This window comes from Vulpes vulpes, chromosome 7 (assembly GCF_048418805.1).
Source record: "Vulpes vulpes isolate BD-2025 chromosome 7, VulVul3, whole genome shotgun sequence".
NCBI lineage: Eukaryota > Metazoa > Chordata > Mammalia > Carnivora > Canidae > Vulpes > Vulpes vulpes.
The window spans coordinates 24,804,505-24,825,794 of record NC_132786.1 but is presented as its reverse complement, the minus strand read 5'-3'; the positions used below and the strand labels follow the sequence as shown (position 1 = coordinate 24,825,794).

General features: G+C 47.6%; 1 protein-coding gene across 16 annotated transcripts in view; it reads left to right on the top strand.

Moving 5' to 3' along the window:
- The window catches only part of PTPRN2 (protein tyrosine phosphatase receptor type N2), a 724,029-nt gene that overhangs the window by 293,334 nt on the left and 409,405 nt on the right, over nucleotides 1-21,290 (top strand). For all 16 annotated transcript variants that reach the window (XM_072763267.1, XM_072763274.1, XM_072763268.1 and 13 more), the window contains 3 exons: nucleotides 15,614-15,817; nucleotides 17,035-17,075; nucleotides 20,766-21,124. In XM_072763267.1, the coding sequence (XP_072619368.1) occupies nucleotides 15,614-15,817; nucleotides 17,035-17,075; nucleotides 20,766-21,124 (604 nt within the window). The remainder of the gene's footprint in view (nucleotides 1-15,613; nucleotides 15,818-17,034; nucleotides 17,076-20,765; nucleotides 21,125-21,290) is intronic.

The window sequence follows — 21,290 nt, the reverse complement described above, 5'->3', positions numbered from 1 at the left end:
GACCACCCGTGTGCTCTTGAGCTCCAGACTTTCCGATAGGGGCTACTTGTCTCTGTAACCACCCCTCTCTGTCTCCTTTCTATCTCCTATGACAAAAAAACCCCACTTATCAGCTACTTCTGTCTTAATTACTGGACATAGGGAGCCCCTACCGAGGGGACTTAAGTCCATTAGAGAGCCAGATGTGTTCATGGAACGTGGCGTACTCTGTGTGTCTGCTGCTGCCCGGGGTGGGGAGGGGGAGGGCTTCCTGCCTCCCTGTTATTTTGGCACCTTCCATTCTTCTTGGTGTCTCCAGAGGTGCCGATCTTTGAGAACATTGTCTCTGAAAACACTCTCCACGCTCCTCTGACCCTTATTAACTGCATTTTTTTTCCATGCTGTCTTGCAATGTTGGTTATCTTCTTATGTACACGGTCTTCCCAGCTGCACTGTGTGCTTTAAAAAGAGACATGTAAAGTGTCAATCATGATGTGAATAGAGAACCGTAAGATGAACCTTGTGTGCTGCATCCTGGGGCTTTAGCAAAGGGCAGCTCCTGCTCTCTCCTGCTACTTCTGTGCACCAGTCACCATCCCACCCTCAGCTGGTCCCATCCGTATCTCAGTACCACATTGCAGGAAGCTGAGAATGCATGTACAACCCTAACCACAAGAGTCTTACCATGTACTAAAATAAGTACTAGTGTCTTAATATGATTACCCTATCAGCGGTCATGTTTCTTAGTGGTCACGAATGTTCTTCACAGTTGTTTTGTTTTGGTTTTGAAGCAGGATCCAGAGAAGAGAGCCACTGAAGTGGCAGGTCTATAACCCTGCAGAAGGGTTCTCCCCTTCTTCTTCATTTCCTTACAATATTTTAAAATTTATTTTATTTATTTATCTAGTTATTTTTCTAACAACATTTTTTAAAAAACACATTTTCTCGTAGAGTTTTTCCACATTCTGGTTTTGCTGATTGTGTCCTGAAGATAACACGTACCTTGTTCCTTTGCTTTGTACTTTGTGTGAACCTGGAGCTGTAGGGGCTAGCCCAGAGATTTGACCGTGGTGTTCACTGCCCAGAAAGAAGGCTTCAGAGGCCATGACAATGTGCCCTTCTGTGAGGAGGACACAGTCTCCTGTGTTTTTTTTTTTTAAAGATTTTTAAATTTATTTATTCATGAGAGACACAGAGAGAGAGAGAGGCAGAGACATAGGCAAAGGGAGAAGCAGGCTCCATGCAGGGAGCCTGACGCGGAACTTGATCCCAGGACCCCGGGGTCACACCCTGAGCTGAAGGCAGACACTCACCTGCTGAGCTCCCTGGGCGTCCCTTCTGTGGTTGTTTTAGCACCTGTAGCCAAGGGCTGCCCGACCTTGCTGGCAGACTTCGGCTTGGCCGTTTGAGCGTGATGAGCTTGTGGCACCGTACCTTCCCCAGAACACATCTCACAGGGTGTGGCGTGGGGTCATTTGATAAATGCTTCTCTCCCCTCGTAGACTGTCAGCTTCGGAAGGTGGCACACCCTCCCCTGTCCCTGTCTGTATCCCAGCACCCGGAGCCTGTTTGCTGAGTGAATGAGCCAGTAGTTTCTTCCATGTAAACAGCCTCATTTGATTTTCATATCACCCTTAAAATACCGTATTATTTTCAGCCTCATTTTGCTGTTTAGGAAGCTGCAGCTCAGAGGCTAAATGGTAGCACCCACCTCGATGTCAGGTCATGGAAGACAGAACTGGGGTCACCCTGACATCAGGTCACTGAGAACAGAGTTGAGGTCACCCCCATGGTCAAGTCACCAAAGACAGAGTTGGGGTCACCCCGACATCAGGTCACTGAGGACAGGGTTGGGTCTCCTAAGAGGCAACTGTATTAAATATAGATTTGAACACAGTTTACTTTGTTTCTCTGGCTAATTGTACCTGGATTCTAAAGCTGTAAATAACCTTTCAGCTGCACAGTTTAGCTTTCTCTGCTGTGCAGAAACATGTACCTCATAATTACTGAACTCTACATTGAATCTAAGTATGTACTATATTGAATTAATTGAATTTTTTAAAAAAGTTTGTGTGTGTCCTCTAGCGGGAGCAGCATAGAGAAGATCATGTGGCAAGGTGTCCAGTGTCGGAGGGTAAAGATTTCTCTTCTTACATATTTAGTGGAAAAGACCAACTTTCCTCTAAATTTGCAGTCTAGAGGCTTCCTGAAAGTAACTCTCTGCCTCAGCGCACTCCTGGGATTTAGCTGGTGTTCAGGGAGCCGACCGCCTGGAGACCCCTGGTGCCACTGGCCAAACAGCCGTGGCCCCGTAGAACGTGCGTGCCGGTGGATTCAGTGCCTCTGGGCACAGCGTCTCCATGGGCCATTCTCAGCAGAAACCCTGTTTCTCTGGAAGCAACTGCCGGCACGTCAGAGGGGAGGGTTCCACAACCCCTCAGGGTGGTACGGCCTGGCCGGCTGGGTGTCCCAGAGCCCTGGGGCATGGCTACCTGGAAGTGGGTGGTGCTGAGGGCCAGGAGCACCTGTGTGACCCCGCAACAAGGCTGCTTCTGCAGCACGGTCGAGTCCTACCACAACACCAAGTTCAGGTTTTGCATTGAACCAGGGGAAGACCCCACATACCCATCACCAAGGAAGCGATGGAGAAATCCACCTAATTTGTGTGGCAAATACTCATTTGGTAAAAATTTTGGGTAGAAAAGAGGCTCTCTTCCTTCAGTCACTTGTTAGCGACACCTTATCCTCTTAAAAAGCTTTACGGTGGGGTAAGCCTGAAAGGAAAGGAGACAGCATGGGGCAGGGCTCCCAAGCAGGGTTCAAGCTTCCCTCGTCTGGCCTTGGCCATGAGGGACAGAGCCCTGGTGGCCGCCCACATGCGAACTCCTCCATAGACTGATGTCTGTGTTTCCGTGATGATCAGTTTGCTGTGGAAATTGGTTTGTTAGAGATGATCTGTTGTGCTTTCCACCCGTTACAAAAGAACAAATGGTTACCGTGCAGAGGATGAATAATGGGTGTGTAGAAAGAAGACAAAAGTCACATCCGTGTCTCGTCTGAGGTGAGGGCCATCACAATGGTATGTCCACCCCTCTAACCTCTGTGTACTTGTGGCCCAGGGCTAGTCCTTCCTCCAGCCAGAGACTACCACTCAGGCAGGTCCTGGGAACTCTGCACATCCTTACATGATAAAAATGGACCATCTTAACCATTTTAAGTGTACAGTTGAGCAGCATTAAAGGTATTCAAGTAGTTGTACGACTGTCACCACCATCTCTCCCCAGAACATTACATCACCCCAAACTGGACTCTGTCACCATTAAACAATGACTCTCTATCTCCCTCCCCCAGCCCCTGGCATCCACCCTCTACTTTCTGTTTCTATGGGTTTGATGACTCCAGGGACCTTGTAGAAGTGGAATTGCACAGTATTTATTCTTTTGTGACGGTTTCATCTCACTTAGTATAAAGTCCCCAGGGTTCTTCCATGTTGTAGCAGGTGTGAGAATTTCCTTCCCATCTAAGGCTGAGTGATAGTCCATTGTATGGATAACACCATATGTTGTCTGTCTACTTACGGACACTTGGACTGCTTCTACCTTTTGGCTATCGTGAATCCTGCTGCTATGACATATTTGAATTTCTAAACTAACTTTTGCATTATAAAATTTGCATATTTCAGAAAGATCCAAATAGTACAGAGTATACAGAGTGAAATCTGAAGTGTCCCTCCCCATAACCGGTCCTTCTATGACTGCTCCACGCTCAGATGTAAATGCCTGTCCTGTGTGTCTGTGTCTTTCAGATTTCCCACCCAAAACCAATGATCCATACATGTACCCATACATTTGTGTTTCCACAAATGGAATCCTAGTGTTGAAAGATACTGGAACTTGCCCTTTGAGTTTTGGATAGTTTGGGTGTCCCTCTGTGTTAGTATTTCTCGACTTGCCTCCTTGCTGGAGGATGCAGTGTCCTTCATATCGCTGCTCCGTTGTCCAGTTAATGACCTTGGAGCATTCTTGTTTCATTGTACATATTAGTTAGCATTTTGCTGCATCTCTAAATGTGTTTCCATTATACTTTTTATGGAGGCATCACAGTCTCTGTATGTATGTACCGTAATACACTTAAATTGGTTCTGTATCTATGCTGTTGACCCTTGAACCATGTGGGGATTGGGGGTGCCAACCCTCTGTGTGGTTGAAAATCTGCACATAACTTTTGACTCCCAAGACCTTAACCACTCATAGCTTATTGTTGACCAGAAGCCTTACTCATCACATCAACAGTTGATTAACACATATTTTGTATGTTCTGTATATTACAGACTGTATTTTTGCAATAAAGTAAGCTAGAAAAAAAAGGAAATATTACTTAAGAAAATCATGAGGAAGAGAAAATGTATTTACAGTACTCTGTACTATAAAAAAATCCATGGATGGTGGACCTGCCCAGGCCTAAGCTATGTTGCTCAAGGGTCAACTGCATATCTATTAAATATATATTGTTGTTGATCTTTGCTCTTCATATAATGCTGTAATTAACATCCTCATGCATAAATCTTTTCAAACCATAGAACCTCGATTGTGGTTTTTACCAGGCTCACTGGTCACTGAGTTTTAATGAAGCCCTTTAAAGTCACTATTTTTCTTTTTTTTAAATAGACTATTTTTTTTAGAACTGTTTTAGGTTCACAGCAAAGTGAAGTGGAAGGTATAGAGATTTCCCATATAAATTCAGGCCTCACACATGCAGAGCCTCCCCCATAAACAACATCCTCTAATCCTCTACCAGTGTTAAATTGGTTACAACTGAGGAACCTGCATTGACACATCACTATCACTGTAGTTTAGGGTTTCATTAGGGTTCACTCTTGGTGTTTTACACCCTTGGGCTTGCACAAATGTACACTGACATGTCCATCATGATAGGATCCTACAGAGTAGTGTCACTGCCCTAATAGTCCTCTGTGCCTCCTGGTTCATCCCTCCCCATCCCCAACCACTGATCTTTTTACTGTCTCTGTCTCCATAGTTTTGCCTTTTCCAGGATGTCTTAGAGTTGGAATCACACAGTGTGTAGTCTCTTTAGATTGGCTTCTTTGACTTAGTAATATGCATTTAAAGTGCTTCCATGTCTTTTCATGACTTGACATCTCATTTCTTTTTAGCACTGAATAATATTCCATTGTCTGAGTGTACAAAAGTTTACTTTATCCACTCACCTACTGAAGGACATCTTGTTTGCTTCCAAATATTGGCAGTTACAAATAAAGCTGCTGTGATATAAACATTCAGGTGTGAGTGTTTGTGTGAACATAAGTTTTCAGCTCCTTTGGGCAAGGAATGTGGTTGCTGGATGTAGGAGTTTTATATTTTTGTGTTGTACAATTAGGCTTGTAATACATTTTGAGTTAATTTTTGTGAAGCATGAAGGCCTGTGTTTAGATTTAGTTTTTTTGCATGTGTATGTTCAGCTGTTCCAGCAACATTTGTTGAAAAGACTATCTTTGCTCCGTTGTATTGCCTTTGCTCCTTTGTTAAAGATTAGTTGACTAGTCTTATGTGGGTCTGTTTCTGGGCTCTCCAGATCCATACATCTGTTCATTTACCAGCACCATACTGTCTGGATTACTGTAGCTTTATAGTAACTCTTGAAATTGAGTAATGTCAGTCTTCCATCCTTTTTCTTCTTCAATATTGGGTGGCTATTCTGGGTCTTTTGCTTCTCCATATAAACTTTGGAATCAGTTTGTAAATATCCACAAAATAATTAGCTGGTATTTGGTTGGGATTGCATTGAATTATAGATCAGTTGGGAAGACCTGACATCTTGACAGTATTGGGTTTTCCTATCCATGAACATGGAATATCTCTCCATTTATTTAGTTCTTTGACTTCTTTTGTCAGAGTTGTGTAGTTTTCTTCATATGGGTTTTATAAGCATTTTGGCTAAAGTCACTCTTCCAACTCAAGTCTCAATGATGACTACTAAATAATTATGCAAACCACCTGAGGGGATGATGATGCATCATCTACAATTTTCTAAACAGTTAACTGGAGCTAATGACAAATAATATGCAGTATGTCCACTGGTAGAAGCTCCCAATCTAATTCTTGCTCACTGAGAATACTCAAAACACAACCACATAAGAAACAAAACTTCTAACCAATCTGTTGGAATTTTTTCTTTATCATCTTGAGTCTACATCTTGTGGAGCCTGGACTAGGAAATAGGATAATTTAATTCAGAGTATTGCTCTACGAACTTTTGGTCTAGGTATTTTGTATGCTAGCTTCTTCCCAGCATGCCTTGTTGTTTCTCCTAGTCAGGTGTCTTACTACATTATAGTGTGAATGGCCAAGGTAATGAGTTCTCCACCCCACCACCACCTGTACTAAAATGGATTCTGTTGTGCTGATATGTAACATTTACTGGGGTGGAAGTCTGAAGGCCTTTCTTTACTGGCTGTGCAGTTTTCTATGTGACTCTTAGCAAGTTTACTCATGAATTCACTCATTTGCAGAACACCTGCTGAGTGCTAGCCAGTCACATAGCCTTATTCTCTTCCTTCATTCAAGATAAGAGTGTTGTGATAAGTATATTTTTAAGCCTCTTCGAACTTCCCATGATTTTGAAGTCCTGCATTTGCCAGTTGTATTGTTAACTTTTCTATTTGTGTTGATGGTGGGAGTCCCAACCTAAAAATTCATACAGAGCAAAGAGTATACCCTGCATCCCTCAATCTCAGGAGGGTACTGAACCAGGTCTTTTCATAGATTATAATATTGACAAACCAGATTCAAGTGCTTCTATTGCCCTGGAGAATATATGCCCACAATTTTGCAGTCATTTTCACTTTAAAGGAAGTACTGCTGCCTTTTTCATTTTCTAAAAAAAAAAAAATCCATCCACATTTGAGTGAAGACCAGTGTTGCTCTAAACTTTTGATTAAAAAAACAAACAAACAAACAAACAAAAAAACCCAAAAAACACAAACAAAACAAAACAAAAAAAAACAGGACCAGATTGATCACTTAGTCACTGGAGTAAAGAGTCTGCTTCTCGGAGCCTGCTCCATGAGGAAGTGTCAATAAATTCTTCATCCTGGCTACATGCCTTTCCCTGGGGTTTATCTAGGACACAAGGAAGAAGGCACCTGTGTTACCAAAAATCCTCTCATTTCAGTGGAATTTAGTCTCACATTTGGTATAAAATGCCTAAAGCTTTTATTTTAGCTTATCACCATGTTGTGGGGTCAGCAAATAGTCTACTCTTTCCCAGGGTGGAGGAGAAGCAGAAGCAGGGCAAGGGAGTCTCTGGGTATCAGTCTGTGGCTTATGCAGCAGGAAAATGGCTCCTCTTATCTTGTCTTCTGATCCCACCCAACCTGCCCAGTATCCTTGAAGTGGGAGGCACCTGAATGGGGGTGCTCAGCTGTGCAGGGAGAGCAGCTGGTGTGACCAGAGATCCTAACTCCACATCGCCCCAATCCCATGCCTTCCTCCTTGCCTCAGACACCACTTTCCTTGACTTCTGCACCAGCAAAGATTCACTGCTCATATTTGAAAGGAGCCTGGGGAGTCATACACTCTGCTCCCATATAACAACATATCTGGCAGATGAACCTACAGCCTTCCCTTAAGCACTTGTGACCTCATTGCTTCCCTGGGAGGTCATTCCATAAGGAACCGGATGTGTTTTCTAGAAAGTTCTTTATATAGAGTAGTATGGAGTTAAAATTTGCCTTTTTAGATGGATAATGGGTAGGGCACCTAAAGATAACTTACTACAACCATTATTCCTGTTGCTTTCCACCAGGAAGGCCTCCTGGAACAACACAGAACAAGTGCACTCTCCTTGCTGCCTATCAACCCTCACATATAATGTCAGCTTCCTGACACATTTCCAACTGAAAACTCTGGGTTAGTGGAGACCACTGAATCTAGTGATTTTTACCTTCCAAAGGCATAGAATGGGTCTCAGGAAAGAGCTGAAGGGTCAGAGGCAACTTCCCTTTCTCTCATGTGAGAATATCAGTGGCCCCCCACAGAGAGGAGCCAGGGTGTTGAGTCCCCAGGGCACTGTGGGGTAGTGACTGGTTTGGATGTGATCATAAGTTGAGTTCTTAGCTACAGATATGTATTAACTGTGCACACTGGTCCTCCACCAGATAGAGCTACTAGGAGGGAATTAACAACTCTTGCCATTCAGAGGGTGTTTCTATGACTGGGATCCAAATATTCTGCTGGTTAGCTTATTTGGCTAATGTAGAAAAAATTCAGTTAGTACTCTTGGCCATCTCTGTACAGTTTTATATCCTAGTCTGGCATTTGCCATCCAGCACATGTCCAGGCCACCTTCCCTTGTCATAAGTCAGTTACCATTTTGAGTATGAAGGTTTTTATTAGTAGGAATTTCAATGAAGCATCCTTTAAGAAGGCAATCGGACCACCAACTCCACCACCAACTGAAGTGACACAGTTAATCCAAACCTAATTTGATTTTTTTTGTTCTTTGTCTTAGTATTACATGTAATAGAGAGACTGGGTGATGGTGATGATAGTGGTGGTGGTGATGATGGTGGTGGTGGTGGTGGTGGTGGTGATGGTGATGGTGAGGTGATGATGGATGATGATGGTGGTGGCGATGATGGATGATGATGGTGGTGATGATGATGATCATGATGACAGTGGTAATGATGATGGTGGTAGAGATGATTCTGATGATGATGATGGTGTGTGTTTGGACATGGCTACATTGTATACTTGCATATATGCATGGTGATAAAGGCATTTAAGAGCAAGAGCTGTTATACATGAACCACATCTTCCTTGTTAAAGCAATTTTGTAGTGAGATTATCCACACAACATTGCTTATTCGCTAAAGCTTATAACATTTTGTCTGAGGGACCCTATTAAGACATATAATTTCAGTAGGTCAGGCTTGTAGCAGTTGTGCTTGTGGGTTGATCTCTTACTCCAGGACTTACATATTTGATGTCCTGACATTTGTGTAATTGCTCTGCTAGAGCCCACTTGGAGCATTGAAAGCTACTTAAAATGTCATTATTAGCTGCCCGGGTCTCAGAATTATATGGTGCAGTTGATGGAACAAAAGAATGTTCCACTTTGATGCACGTGGTATTTGATTGTGCTCTGGGCCACGGTCCCTCTTCAATCCACCAGGGATAGCTGGACTTTTTAAAAAGGATTTTTGATTTCTGTTCATCTTCAAATGATTGACAGTGGATGCCTTTGAGATAACTCAGTGTGGTTTACGGAGGTGGCATGAGAGATGACTTCTGATATGTGTTAATTGTTCTCATCATAAGCTGGTCAGCCACTTTGAATGTTTTTAAAGTTGTTTTTCACTAATGAAACCTGAAAGGTTTCTTTTTTGGATGAGAGGAGACAATTTTGGGAATTATATTTTATTATTCCATTTTGGAGACAGATATTTCATATTATAGCCATTCTAAGAGACCCATTACAAGTCTTCCCTGTTCTCTGATCTTTATCTTAAAGAATATGAGTTTTATCATGTGGGGATCTATTCCTGTTCTTCTCCAGATAATGAGAACAGACTGAAGGAAGCTGAAGAAAAAAAGATGTATGGTAACAATAAGAATTTCTCTGAGTTCTTAAATGTTGGAACAGATTATTAGAAGAGGGACACAATTTCACATTCACTGTATTAGAAATGTGGTAGACAATCTACACACTTTAGTTTTTACAGTAAACCTTTCAAGTGGGAATTATTGGCTTCCCACCTCCCCCATCTTCCAGACCCTGCATTATTTTTCCATAGCTCCTGTCAGCACCAGATATTCTATGTATTTGTGTTTTCAGTTGCTTATTTTCTTTCTCTTCTGATGTGGATGAATGTTTCATGAAAGCTAGGGCTTTGTTAACTGCCTTATTCCTGCACTTGAAAAGTAGCTGTGCATACAAAATGTGCAAGGGAAGAAGGAAAGAGAGGATCTCCTGAACTCTTCTGTTTAAATTCAAGTACCTCTGGGGGGCATATATCACTGACTATCAATAACCTTAGTGAGACCTGGAATGAGTCACCCATACCACGAGCAACACAGAGAGAGGCTGCCTGAAGAGCAACCTGGGTGGGTCAGTGAGGGCAGAAGGGAGGGGCTGTTTGGACACCTGGGGACATGACCAGACCTTGGACTCCTACACAGAAGATGCACAGAGTGAGGGGTACAAACCTTGCCACACACGGGCAGGGATGTGAGAGTCTAGCCTGCTTCACAGCTTCATCCAAGGCCAGTGTGCTGCAACCCAGGATCTGAATCATCACTGTGATCATTCTTCTGGCCCCTTTACCTGGTAGTTCCAGCCCAATAATCCCATCAGGGTGTGTTCTTACATCTGGAGACAGTAGGGCTCTGAGAGGAAATGTTCTGCCCAGGTAGACAGTAAACTTTGACTCAGGGGCTTAATTTAGTCTGCAATGTTGCCACAGGGAGGTATGTGATGTCCTCTGCCCACTGCCATTAGGTGCAGAGTGAGGGTATGCAGGGATTCCACCTTGAGGAGCCCTGTTAGGATAGATGGGGGTGGTCTAACAGAGACTGGGCATGAATCCTCGGTTAAACAAGGTGCTTGGGAATGGAATGTTTTTATCCAGTGATTTTTCTGGTTGAGTTTGCATTCACCAGAAACATATTTTTGATTCAACACCTGTTAAAAGTTTCTCATAAATGTGTTTCACCTTGGTGAATATCTGGGGGCATTGTGGTGTGTTCTTCAGCACACTGCCCCCCCTCAAAGGAGGGGGGCACACAGGGAGCATCACCCCACTGTGACAAGCCTTGGCCACCTGCTGCATGGTCTCTAATTTTAGGTGTTGCCTTTTCTCACCTTCTATGCCATCACTGCAACAATGCAGGCCACTTGAAAGTGGATGTGTTGATACTGCTAGAGATATAATAAACAGCAAAGACCTGTGCTTGCTTTTTAGTCTAGGTTATTGTTTCATGTTTTTTATTGACTTTCTATTTGAAATACATTCTTGTCATTTTTAATGGAATAGTTTTGCTCAGGGTACTTCAGACCCCAAAATTATACTGTAAAAATTTTTTTAAAGACATGATTTGGGTTTATCTTTTTTAAAAAAATCAGTAAATTAATTGGGTTACCTTCATTAGAAATTATAAATAATAAGAGGTGCCTAGGTGACTCAGTCAGCTAAGCATAATGGATGAGTAATTGAGTCATTACCTCAGGGTCCTGGGATCAAGCCCCATGTCAGGCTCCCTGCTCAGCAGGGGGTCTTCTCTCATTTCCTCTGCCACTCCCCCTGCTTGTGTGCTCATTCTCTCTCTCTCTCTCTTTGTCTCTCTCTCAAACAAATAAATAAAATTTAAAAAATTATAAATAAGAATTTTTAAAACTTTATTTTAGCAAAAGCTAAGTTTTATATTTTTATATTTTACAAGTTTTGTAAATGACTTTGTCAGATCTAAGTTTGTCAATTTAATTGTTGATTTCTTTTTTAAAAAAAGATTTTATTTATTTATTTATGAGAGACAGAGAGAGAGGCAGAGACATAGGCAGAGGGAGAAGCAAGTTCCATGCAGGGAGCCTGATGCAGGACTCTATCCCTGGACCCCAGTATCACAGCCTGAATCGAAGGCAGATGCTCAACCACTGTGCCACCCATGCATCCCTAATTATTGATTTCTGAGAGTAAAATTTAAACGTAGATTTAAAGTTTGGAGGTTGTTTGGTTGAATTTCAGGAAAGACATTTGCCTACAGATGGGGTAATAAGTGACAGTTTGAATAACATGTCACTTCAAATACTTGTCTGTTTTAGGAGGAAAGTAAAATGACTTCTTGAGTTGTGCTGTCCTTTGATGTTCTTACATGGTCTCTATGGTTGGTCTATCCCATATATTAAGTTTGCTTAATACTCTCCAGTAGACAAGTCTCTCTGGCTTCTAAAACATTTTGATATGTATGTGTGAATCCTATTGTAGCTCTGCAGCAAACTGCCTTTAATTCATTATCCTTTCTCATAGTGATTCTTACTCAAGGTTCTGAACACAATAAGTACCCAGTACCAGTTAGTGAAGTGAAAAGGTGAACGGATGGGTGAATGGGAGAGTGGATGGGTGGGTGAGTGAATAGGTAAATGGGTGGGTGGGTGGCTGGATGGGTGGATGGGTGAATGGATGGTTAAATAGATGGACAGGTGTATGGATGGGTGAGTGGATGGGTAGTTGGATGCATGGATGCATGGATGGATAGATGAGTGGGTGGATGGGTGGATGAGTGAATGGATGAGTAATTGAGTGGATGGGTAGATGGATGGGTGGGTGGATGGATGGGTGGGTGGATGAATGGATGGGTGATGGATGATGGATAGATGGGTGAGTGGGCAGATGGATGGCTGAATGGATGGCTGGACGGATGGATGGCTGGCTGGATGAATGGATGGGTGGATGGGTGGGTAGATGGATGGATACATGGATGGGTATATGGGTGGGTAGATGGAGCCTGGGATCTGACTTTAATAACTGAGGTCAACAGTTTTTTAAATGAGGGTTAATACTTTGGAGAGAACCATCTCAGAAAGCATAATCCTAAATTGAATCTTGAAGAAACTGGGAGGCAGTAGTCACCTGGCACAACTAAGCATTCTGATGGACAGGGAATGTGTTCTCTGCTTTTTGTGTGTGGATTATGCTGAACTGTAGCTAGCACTCACCATGGACATCCAGGCTGTGTATGTGCAGTGGACTATAAGGGATGAAAACCAGTGGAGGGCTAGGTTATTCCTGACCATCGCCTCATCATCATGATAATAGTTCTGGCTGTTAAGCACTTATGGTATGCCTACCACTGGATAAGTGATTTCTATGCCTGCCTTACTTGTCCCCGTCACACTTAAGGGGCCTGAGCTCCAGGGAGATCTAGGGGCTTGTCCAGGACCACACAGTGGAAGAACTAGGGGAGAGAGGAATCCAATGGCAGCGCCATCAGCTCTTGGCTTCCTGAAGAACGTTTGGGGTGCAGTGTAGTGCTCTTTCTCCTAAGTGGCCACAGTGCACGCCCCACCGGAAAGAAGTCCACATTTCTTCATGTGAATCCAGCTCACCAGCTCAATGGATGTGATGAGACCAAGGAGAATTTTGAATGTGTCCTGAGAAACCAGTGTCTCAGCCACAGCTGTAGCCAATAATAATCCTGACAGAAATCCTGCCACAGAACACCCCACTCCCTCACCACATGCACCCCTGCCCGTTCCTGCAATGCGGGGACACAGGGATATGGAGAACATGGTGTGTGGGACAGGAGGGCACAGCGGCTGGCGCAGGAAGGAGGCAAGGCAAGAGTGAGCAGAGGCCTTGCCCACTGAGGCAGACAGGAGGACAGTGCAGGCCGCATCTGCTCTCTGTGTGGATGACATTGGTCATGAGCCCTATTGCTGCGGGCAGGGGCTTCTTGTCCACTTTCTCAAGCCAGGTAATTCCAGAAGCTATGGAGGGCGATGTATGTACCCTGGGATGCGCAGATGCCAAGAGCGTTGGTGTGTGTACGTGTGATGGACGCGTGAGACATCCCAGTCACCTCTGAGGGTCCCTGCCCCCGCCCCCCGCTGGCCCCACCCAGTCTTGAAGTCCCCTTCTTCTGAGAGGATCATGTGTGCTCTTCGGTGATGAAATCCCTTCTGGGCTCATCCCTGTTTCTGCACGCATCAGTTGCTCATCGTTGCTGACGCAGATGGATGGCGGGCCATTCATCCTCTCTCCTGTTGGTGGACTCAGGGGCTTTGAGAGGGTTTTCTGTTTGCTTAGCTGTTGTGAAGAAGTCTGCTTGACACGGTCTCCTGGGCATCGTTGGTGGACAATGGATCTTGGACCCATTTCTAGGTGTACGGAGGGCCACGCTCACTAAGTAACTGCGGACAGGACATCCTGGGGGCTGTAAAGCTTCCACCTCCCGCCACCTGGGGCGAATGAGGCCTTGGCTCCACGTCTTCTCCACAGTTTGTTCTCAGTCTCTTAAAATCGAGTCATATCAGCAGGCATGAAATATGGTTTTAATTAGCCTCTCAGGGATTGCTCATAGTCCTGTGCACTCACCATGCACTCCCGGGCCACTTGTGTATTTTCTTTGCTTATTTTTGGGGTGTTTCCCTCTTTATTATTGATTGTCGTTATGGGAGTCTTTAAATACACATTCTGGACAAGAGTCTTATGCCAGAGATTTTTGTTTCATCACCTTTTAAGAATGCATTTCCTTTTTCCGTTGAAATGCCTTTGAATTAGGGAACCTCGTTGGAAGTAGTCTGTGTAGAGTCACCGCTGCACACCGCATGGGAAGTGCAGACCAGCCTTACAATAGGTGGTTAGGTCCTCCTCCTGGGCCATGAAGTTTACACCAACACGTCCTATAAAGCCCACCTTCAAGAGATTGCCCCTCCTTGTGGCATCAGCTGCCCTCAGGGGCATTGAGGGAGGCTACGGTCCCCGCACCTGCCATCACTGTGCAGCTTTTCTGCACCTGCTCCAGGCCTGTTTACAGCGGGCATCACCCTCCTGGTCAGCTCAGCCCCTGTCATGTGGACACGTCTTCCCCTCACCCTTATGCTTGAAGGGCATTTTCACTGGATACCCACTTCTGAATGAAATGTTTTTTTTCCTTTAACACTTCAGATATGTCATTTGTGTGTGTATGGTCAACTACGTGGGCAAGATGATGTCAAAGACGCCATCCCCACAGGACGTGTACTGTCCCGGGCTCTCTTTTGCTTTAAGTTAGCCATGGCCTGCACCCTGCCCCTGCCCCTGCCCTGCCCTGCCCTGTGCCCTCCCTCCCAGTGCCCTTCCCGCGCCCTCCCTGCACCCTCCTCCCCCACCTCCCTGGCGTCCTGGGCCCTGGCTGCCATTGGGGGTCTCCTCCACCTGCTGTTCTGACAGTCATCCTGTGCTTCTCCTTCCTTCTCTTCTTTCTGAACTGCATTCAAGCCGCAGCTTCTGAAGTTCATGGTCTTCACCAGTTTGGGGATTTGCCAGGGTTGGTTGTTCCCCTTCAGTTCTCTGGCCACATTCTCTGTCCCATTTCCTTCTTGCTCCATTTGTCTGTCATGCCTGATGTGGTTCTGCAGGCTGCTGATGTTCTGCTCCGTCTTCTTCGATTCTTTTATTCTTTTAATAAAGATTTTATTTATTTATTTGAGAGAGAGAGAGAGAAAGAACAAGGAGGGTGAGGGGCAGAGGGAGAAGCAGGCTTCCCGCTGAGCAGGGACTGGATCCCAGGGCCCCAGGTCATGACCAGAGCCAAAGGCAGACACTTCACTGCGGAGCCCCCCAGGTACTCCCTTTCCACCCTGTTCTTAGATAATCAGTCTCTTCTCTACATTCACTAACCATCGCCCTCTGAGGCCCGTCTGTGGCTGGGCCCCTCCAGCGAGTGTTTAAATCGCACATCTGTGCTCGTCATGCATAGAACCTCCGCCGCTTGCTGGTCGAGCCCTGTGTCCCTGCTGACCTGGCTAGTGCCCCCAACACCCCTGTTTGCATCACTCGTTTATCTCCTTGCCTCCTGGTTCCAGTGCTGACTGTTCCTTGCTGGTGTCATCTGTGCTCACCTTTCTGTGTCCCCAGAAGCACTGATCCAGAGTCTCCTGAAGGACCTGGGAAAGCCGCCAGTGCGTGCAGAGGGTGTGAGCCCCCTGGACCTTGGCAACATGGCCCACATGATTGCTACCGCCATGCAAGGTGTGGGTACTGACCCAGAGCTTCATGGTGCTGAGAAGGGAGCCCCAGGAAAGCCAGAAGAAGCCATGCAGGGTGGAGACGGTCTGCTAGGTGAGCCTCCCAGCCTGGGTTATGGTGGTCGGTGGGGTTGGGGGGTGTGCCATGAGGCTGCATTATGCAGGGCCTGGCTCACCAGGCCGTGAAGCATTCCCTCTGCCGCCAGGACATGGATCTGTAGCAACAGGGTTTACCTGTTTGAACGTCCTCCTCCAAAAGCTGTCATAACAGGTGCAGCCTGTGAAGCAGTTATATTGGAAGACAAATCACTTTTGGTGCTGAGGCTCAGAGTCAGGGACACACGGGAGTGATAGAAAGTGTTTCTGTTTGGATTGTGCGAGTGGATAGAGTCGAATATTTGAATAATACGTGAAAAGGCTTCATTCAAATGTGTGCTTGAGGCTCAGCCTCTGAGGCTGCTCCGGGGACAGAGCAGAGCAGAGACTGCCCCTCCACCCCAGTCCCCCATGCCCGCGAGCGCTTGTACAGCTGTGGAATCCCTGGAGCTGAGGGCAGAGCAGGGCTGAGCACGGCCTTGTCTCTGCCTAATTGCTTCTTGGAGTCACAGGAACCAAATGAAAGCATCTGTTCAATGCCTGGCACGCAGTAGGCGCACAAACATGTGTGCCAAAGCACAAGTGGAGTGGCGCATGGCTGTGTCCTCCATCCCTCCCCCTGGGGACAGGCTGGCCTGGGGCTGGAGGCGGGGCGTGGAGAGGAGCCAGAGCTCCAGCAGGACCAGGTACTGCTAGTCACTCAACAAACACGGAGACGGGTGCCTCTGTGCTGGTGGGGGGATCTCACCGGTGCCCGGGCTCTGGGGCTTCACCTACACACGTTCCGCACCGACGGCACCGCTGATGGAATATTTAGAGAAACAACCGTCATGGCAGAGTAATGGGCTCTGAAGATGTCCTAACCTGCGGGGTCTGGTGTAGATGCCTTGGTCTGCTCTTCTGTAAGTCGCGGTGGCTGCGGGCGCCGTGGGGACCAGCGGAGACCCACCGCTGAGGGTGGCGCACAGCTGTATGCTGCTGGGGACGCAGCTCACAGTGAATCCACGTGTTGTAGCTGGTGAGGCCCTCGCCATCCATGACATTGATGGAGTGCTGGTTGTGCTGTCGACAGGAAAGTGCTCCTTCCTGGTGGCAACCTGGCTGGCATTGCTCTGCCCACCCTTCTGTCCCGGACCGTTGGGTCCTGCAGTGTGCTGCTCCACCGACGGTGGTGTTCTCCACATGGGTTCTGATACATGCTTGTGTCTTTCACAGGTGACCGAGTGCCCGACGGGGAAGATGCACGTTACAAAGAGGTATGCTGGCACGTGTCTGCATGTTGGGCTCACCCTAGACCTAGAGCTGTCCTGGTAACCTTTCTGTTCATGCTTTGGGGACATGTGCATGATTCAAACGTGTGTTAGTTGGTTGGGTTTTTTTCAGAAAACCTTGGAAAAACTCGGACATTTCTAAATTACGGAAAAAGCATAAAAAGAGCATAAAAAGCTGTGTGCATTTCGATCTATACTCATGTCTACTTTCAGATTGTATAGTAATATTTACCTGTTGTAGAAATATGGAAAATAGGGTTAATACAAATGAAAAAAATAATATTCCTTAGAATTTTCCTCCCTGGGGACATGGGCTGAGACCATCCGCATCCCCACTTACATCTTTGAGATCATCCCATGAGCTCTGACACCCGAAGTTCATTTAGGTCAGACCTTCACAGGCCCTGGGTCATGTAGACCCGCAGTGTCTCATGTGGTAGCCACCAGCCCCATGTGTCTATTTAAATTTAAATTCAGGGATCCCTGGGTGGCGCAGCGGTTTGGCGCCTGCCTTTGGCCCGGGGCGCGATCCTGGAGACCCGGGATCGAGTCCCGCGTCGGGCTCCCGGTGCATGGAGCCTGCTTCTCCCTCCGCCTGTGTCTCTGCCTCTCTCTCTCTCTGTGACTATCATAAATAAATTAAAAAAAAAAAAATTAAAAAATTAAATTTAAATTCATTAAAATTAAGTAAATAAAAATGCAGTTCCTTAGATGCTCTGGCTGCACTCAGGTGTTCTTCATAACGTGTGGGTGGGATGGTCCAGATAGGGGATGTCTCCTACTGGTCAGGAAGGCCATACAGAACTGTGCTCCATCACGGGGGACACCCTCACAGGGCTCTATGGGCGCTTCCCGCTTGGGAACCTTCGCTCCTTGATAAGGACGCGGAGTAATGACAGTGTGTGATGTGGTTCCACGAACCCCTCTCTCGTAGTGTGGGAAACATGTCCTGGTGAGCACTTCTCTTTCCAGGTCATCTTAGGGGTTTTTGGTTTAGTGCCTTGAGTACATAGCAAGAGTACACAGAGTACAGGGCTCTGTGGTCCTCTTTAGCATCTCCCGGAAGTGGGGTGCTGTGTCTCAGTGAGGAGGGGACATGGCAGTTAGGGCGAGACGTGGGCCACGCTGGCCGAGCAGCAGGAGCCAGGGCTGCGGCCGACACTGATTCTGTGAACATCTTGGGGGTCTGAGGCCCCTACCTTCACATCCTGAAAGAGTTAGATTTTGATTCATTTTTCTGTTACTTGGGGTACGTTTTTAAGCAATTTTTTGGAAAGGGCATCTGAGCATCGTATTTTCTGAGCTCTTGCTTGTTCATTAACACCTGTTGTTTCCTCATCTCATGGAGCACAGTTTGCGTGAAAACACCACTGTCTTTCCTTCCAAAGCCTGAGGACGGGGCTCTGTCCCTCCCTGCTAACTGGCACCATTCAGGATCCAAATTGGAGCAAATGTTTTTATCAAAATACTATTTTCTTTAAATATTTCAAGACACAAAAGGAAGAATGAGGTCCCATATCCAGTGAGCAGGGAATAATTTATTTCCCTTTCTAGTGCTTCCTTGTTTCCTAAAAACCTGTGATTGGTGAGGGTCCGGGGATCATTCTCTCATCTCTCCGTGTAACCTCACTTCAGAGGTGAGGTCTCACAATGGGAAGGAGGCACCTGCCCAACAAGCATGACGCCTCACTCTCGCTAGCCTCTGGAAGTCTCCTGTGCAATAGCGGCCCTATGACTGCCTGCTTCCCAGGACGCAGCGCTGGAGGCTCGGCTCATGGGCGCTGTGCCCAGGTAGCACCCCGGTGAGAACTCTGCTCACCATCGGATCCGCCAGCCTCAGCCTCGGTGATGTGGGGCCGACGAGGAGGCCCTGTAAGCCCCGAGGTTGCGGACTAGACATGAGTCCAGGACGAGCCTATGGCTGAGGTGGGGAGGGAACGTGCACTGAGCACAGAGCCTGGCGCACCGTCTGCGCCAAGCATGCGGGACAATGGTCCCCTTGTGCAGGAAGTGGAGGTGAGGCAGGGAGCTGCTGTGGGGAGGGACTCAGGTCCCCCAGGGGCTGTAAGGATGCACGTGTCGCCGTGTCCGTGCCCTTGGGGGACAGGCAAGCCAGCTCCTAGCACAGGGCATTGGGGGGACTTGAGGGCCAACGGCTGGGGTGTCTGTGCAGCCATGGCACCCGGGGGACGTGATCCTGTGTCTCCGGGTGAGGACGGCAGCTCCAGATCCTCAGGGCCTTGGTACTTTGCTTTTGGGTGGTGTGTTCTGTGTGTTTGTTTACGGATTTTATTTATTTATTAAAGAGAGAGAGGGAGGGGGAGAGAGAAGGAGGGGGAGAGGGGGAAGAGAGAGAGAGGGAGACAGGGACAGAGGGGGAGAGGGAGAGAGAGAGGGGGAGGGAGAGAAAGGGAGGGGGAGGGAGGGGGGATAGATAGGGAGAGAGGGAGAGGGATAGAGAGGGAGGGACAGAGGGGGAGAAGGAGGGACAGAGAGAGGGTGGATGGAGGGAGAGAGAAGGGGGAGGTATAGATAGGGAGGGGGAGAGAGAAGGAGAGGGAGAGGGAGGGAGAGAACGAGAGAGAGAGAGAGAGAGAGAGAGGATTGAGTGAGGGAAAGAGAGAGGGACAGACAGGGAGGGAGACAGGGGAGAGAGGGAAAGAGAGAGGGAGAGGGGACAAGATGGGGAGAGAGAGAAAGGAAGAGAAGACAGAGAGGGAGGGAGGGGGAGAGAGAGAGATAGGGAGAGAGGGAGGGACAGAGGGGGAGAGGGAGGGAGGGGGAGGGAGAGAGAGGAGGGAGGAGGGAGGTAGATAGGGAGGGGGAGAGAGAAGGAGAGGGAGAGGGAGGGAGAGAGAGAGAGGATTGAGTGAGGGGGAAAGAGAGAGGGACAGACAGAGGGGAGAGAGGGAGGGAGAAAGGGGGAGAGAGGGACAGAGAGAGGGAAAGAGAGAGGGAGAGGGAGAGAGGGGAGAGAGAGGGAGAGACAGAAAGAGAGAGGGGGGAGAGAGAGAGAGAGTGTAGGAGCAGGGGAAGGGGCAGAAGGGGAGGTAATCACTCGCAGAAGCCCCACAGAGCTGAGCGGAGTCCAATGTGTGGCTGGATCCCAGGACCCTGAGGTCATGACCTGAGCCAAAAGCAAGAGCCAGGCGCCCAAGCCCCTGAGCTCTGTAGTCCCCCAGGTGCCCCACGTGGGCTGGCTTTGAAAACATAGATGCCAAAGACCTGCACTGATTTTATACAATGAGATTCTTTATGAAAGTGTGTGTGTATGTGTGCGAGACAGAGACCGAGATGGAACAGAGAGACAGATAGAGACTGAGACAGAGATACAGAGATGGGACAGAGAGACAGAGATGGAGAGAGAGATGGAGAGACAGAGATGGAGATGGAGACAGATGGAGAGACAGAGGAGCAGAGACAGAGATGGAGGGACAGAGACAGAGACATAGGGACAGAGACAGACACAGAGATGCAGAGACCCACTGGCAGATGCACTGCAGAGTAATGCAGACATGCGAGGCCCTTGTCCTCCCCTCAGCTGAACATGTCCCATCCAGATGTGACTCTGAATATGGCCATGAGGGTGCCACCCCGCCCCTGCCGCCCCGCTGCCCCCCTCCCAGGCTACCCACCAACTCCTGAATGTCACCTCACTGAGCCTCCTTTCTGCAGGTCCATCGTTTGAGCCTTGAACTCGGAGACCAGCTGCTGGATCCTGGATCCCAACTCTTTCTGGCCACCCCCCTCCTCTCGGAGACAAAGAAGTCAGAGACCCCACAGACAGTCCCGACATGGGAGGAGGAGGGCGCAGGGGTGGAGGACGTGAGGAGTCAGACCTACTCCAAGGAGCGGCTGGAGAGCCCTCATCCTGCAGAGTCCAGATGGGGCAGCTCCAGCGAGCTCCAGCCCTGGATTCTGGGGCCCCCACAGGATGATGCCCCCCTCGATGCCCAGGGGCGGCCTGGTGAAGGCCTACGGCTGGAGGTCAGGCCCTCCCAGGAGGAGCTAGGCTACATCGTGACTGGGAATGAGTAAGTGGAGGCTCTGGTTCTTTCCTGGCACCCATGACGGCAGGGGGGTGGGGGGCTCTTCATCTGGAGACACGGGATGCATTCCGGGTGTCATAGGGGCAGGGGGCAGCCGGGATCCAGCCCGTCTATCACTAGAGTGCGACCTATGAGCCCAGCTTGAGGGGAT